The sequence below is a fragment of the Limulus polyphemus genome, unplaced genomic scaffold (assembly GCF_000517525.1).
Source record: "Limulus polyphemus unplaced genomic scaffold, Limulus_polyphemus-2.1.2 Scaffold4651, whole genome shotgun sequence".
Lineage (NCBI taxonomy): Eukaryota > Metazoa > Arthropoda > Merostomata > Xiphosura > Limulidae > Limulus > Limulus polyphemus.
The window spans coordinates 30,524-33,311 of NW_013670261.1; the positions used below are offsets into that span (position 1 = coordinate 30,524).

A 2,788-nucleotide genomic window follows, 5' to 3' on the forward strand; every position below is an offset into this window, starting at 1 on the left:
TGGAGTCAAGATGTCGTGAAGAAAGAATGTGATTGATCTTCAAAGTGTGGAGTCAAGATGTCGTGAAGAAAGAATGTGATTGATCTTCAAAGTGTGGAGTCAAGATGTTGTGAAGAAAGAATGTCAATGACCTTCAAGGTGTGGAGTAAAATGTTGTAAAGAAAGAATGTCAATGTTCTTCTAAGTGTGAAATCAAGATGTCATGAAGAAGGAATCTGAGTGATCTTCAAATTGTGAAATCAACATGTCATGAAGAAAAAACCCGATTTTCAAAGCATGGATCAAAATGTTATGGAGAGACTTACTGACCTTCAAAGTAGGAGAGTTCTGGAAAACAAACATTTGTGTATGAGCATCCAAAACATTCTTTTCCATTCATTGTTCGTATGGGAAAGAATTTGAAGAAAAACAAAAATCGTCACGTTTGATAATGTGCATTATAAGATCAGCTGCCCAAAAATTACTCCTTTGTTGATGAAACTTCAGAAAATAATCATATCCAAAGCACTTCATACGTATTTAATTTGGGAAGAGTTGGCACAAAGTTTACTTACAATGTTAACAAACACTCACCTGCGAGGAAGTCCATTGAAAAGAGGAGGAACCATAGTTACAGATACCATTAATGAAGTTTGAAGCAAATCTGCCATCTGATCATAAAGCAGTGTGGCCACAGGTATCTTGCAAATCTAGAAAGACAACAAGTACAAAATATGCACCTTACAAATCTACAGAAACAAGAAATACAAACACTGAAATTTACCGATTGAAAAACTTAATGATAACAAAGCTTAAATGCATGGTAATTATACAGTATTATACCATTATAACTCTCTTATAAAAACTTTCTCTTCTTTTTCTCATCAATTGGTGTTAGTTTACAGTATAATTTGTTATATAAAAGTTTATTCTTTTACTATTAATCATTAAGTTGGTTGGTTTTTCTATTTTTAAGATTTACTTAATTTGTATTAGTGTTTACTCGTTACGTGACACGAAATACTCATATCACATAATATTTCAAACTTAAGTTTAGATCTTCAAACAAAGACATTGCAACTTGATGGTAAATAGTAAACCATATTATTATTCATACAAGGATACCTACCATCAAATATGACAAATTATTTTATAAAATAACAAAGTGACAGAGTAAGACTATGTTAAAATAAATTCATAACTACCATATCAAAGCAGTGTAGTTTGCAAGCATGTGCAGGCTTAGCATAATAAGAACAGGGCACAATTTTCCCTAATTTTTCCAGGTCTTGCAATATGTTTTAAATTTTCACTAATTCTTTAAGGTTTGTGGCCACCCTGTTAAATCAAAATCATACTAACACTTCAACTTAAAACATGTTTTATTTCAAACATAAAACTATAAATTTTATAATCCCTTTTACCTACTCTCAAGTATAATCTGCCTATTTTCAAGAAATTTATGTTGTTACCTCTAATAAACGACTTCCTTTCCTCAGTCCAGCCTGCCACGCAAGCCCATGATTTTCTACCTCCGTAACAACGCCCTCATACTGAACATGAAATCCAATTTGTCTCTGACCGTTCCGTCTAAGAATCAGTTCTTGTGTCTGTAAAGGAATAAACTGTAAATATCACGTATATTGGGAACACCTGCTGACCTGGTCACAATTACCAAAATACTGGACACACCTGCTGACCTGGTCACAATTACCAAAATACTGGAAACACCTGCTGACCTTGTCACTACTACCAAAATACTAGAAACACCTGCTTACCTGGTCACTACTACCAAAATACTGAAAACACCTGCTGACCTCATCACTATTACCAAAATACTAGAAACAACTGCTGACCTCGTCACTACTACCAAAATACTAGAAACACCTGCTCACTACTACCAAAATACTAGAAACACCTGCTCACTACTACCAAAATACTGGAAACACTTGCTGACCTGGTAACTATTACCAAAATACTAGAAACAACTGCTGACCTCGTCACTACTACCAAAATACTGAACACACCTGCTGACCTCGTCACGACTACCAAAATACTAGAAACACTTGCTGACCTGGTAACTACTACCAAAATACTGAAAACACCTGCTCACTACTACCAAAATACTAGAAACACCTGCTCACTACTACCAAAATACTGGAAACACCTGCTCACTACTACCAAAATACTGGAAACACCTGCTGACCTGGTCACTACTACCAAAAAACTAGAAACACCTGCTGACCTGGTCACTACTACCAAAAGACTAAAGAAATTCTATTATGAATTTGCAAACATCATCATATAAAAAGGTTAAGGCCGACAGTAAATAGAAAACTGATTTTCCTCTTTCTTCAGCAATGATACTATCTCTTGAAGCTATGACAACTATCTGGCTCAGTTTCTTGGTTACTTTTAAGGAAAAAATTTTAACATAATTGTGTAAGTTCAAATATCTAAAAAATTAATCAAATAAAAATGTAAGGAGTTTTTATGTTATCATCAGATTGTTCAACAACGTTTCCAAAACAAATACTCTGCTCTTTAAACTGTTTATAATTACTCTATATTAACAATATACCATAAATATCAAAATAAGTGGTAATTATAGGTACACCGTATTATTTATTACGACAACTTTAAAAACAAGAAATACTAGACACACCTCAACATCCAGTAGTTACACAAGCTGACAATCCTGAATCTACCCACCTCACATCCAGTAGTTACACAAGCTGACAATCCTGAATCTACGCACCTCACATCCAGTAGTTACACAAGCTGACAATCCTGAATCTACCCACCTCAC

At 34.3% G+C, this 2,788-nt stretch overlaps 1 protein-coding gene across 2 annotated transcripts in view; it reads right to left on the bottom strand.

The window, feature by feature from the left end:
- LOC106471490 (signal-induced proliferation-associated 1-like protein 2) overlaps positions 1-2,788 on the bottom strand; it is a 41,836-nt gene that overhangs the window by 13,184 nt on the left and 25,864 nt on the right. For both annotated transcript variants that reach the window (XR_002613268.1, XM_013932090.2), the window contains exons 14-15: positions 1,452-1,589; positions 574-689 (exon numbers count right to left, since the gene is read on the bottom strand). Coding sequence is in view for 1 of the 2 variants with exons in the window: in XM_013932090.2 (XP_013787544.1) it covers positions 574-689; positions 1,452-1,589 (254 nt within the window). In the remaining variant the exon portion in view is untranslated. The remainder of the gene's footprint in view (positions 1-573; positions 690-1,451; positions 1,590-2,788) is intronic.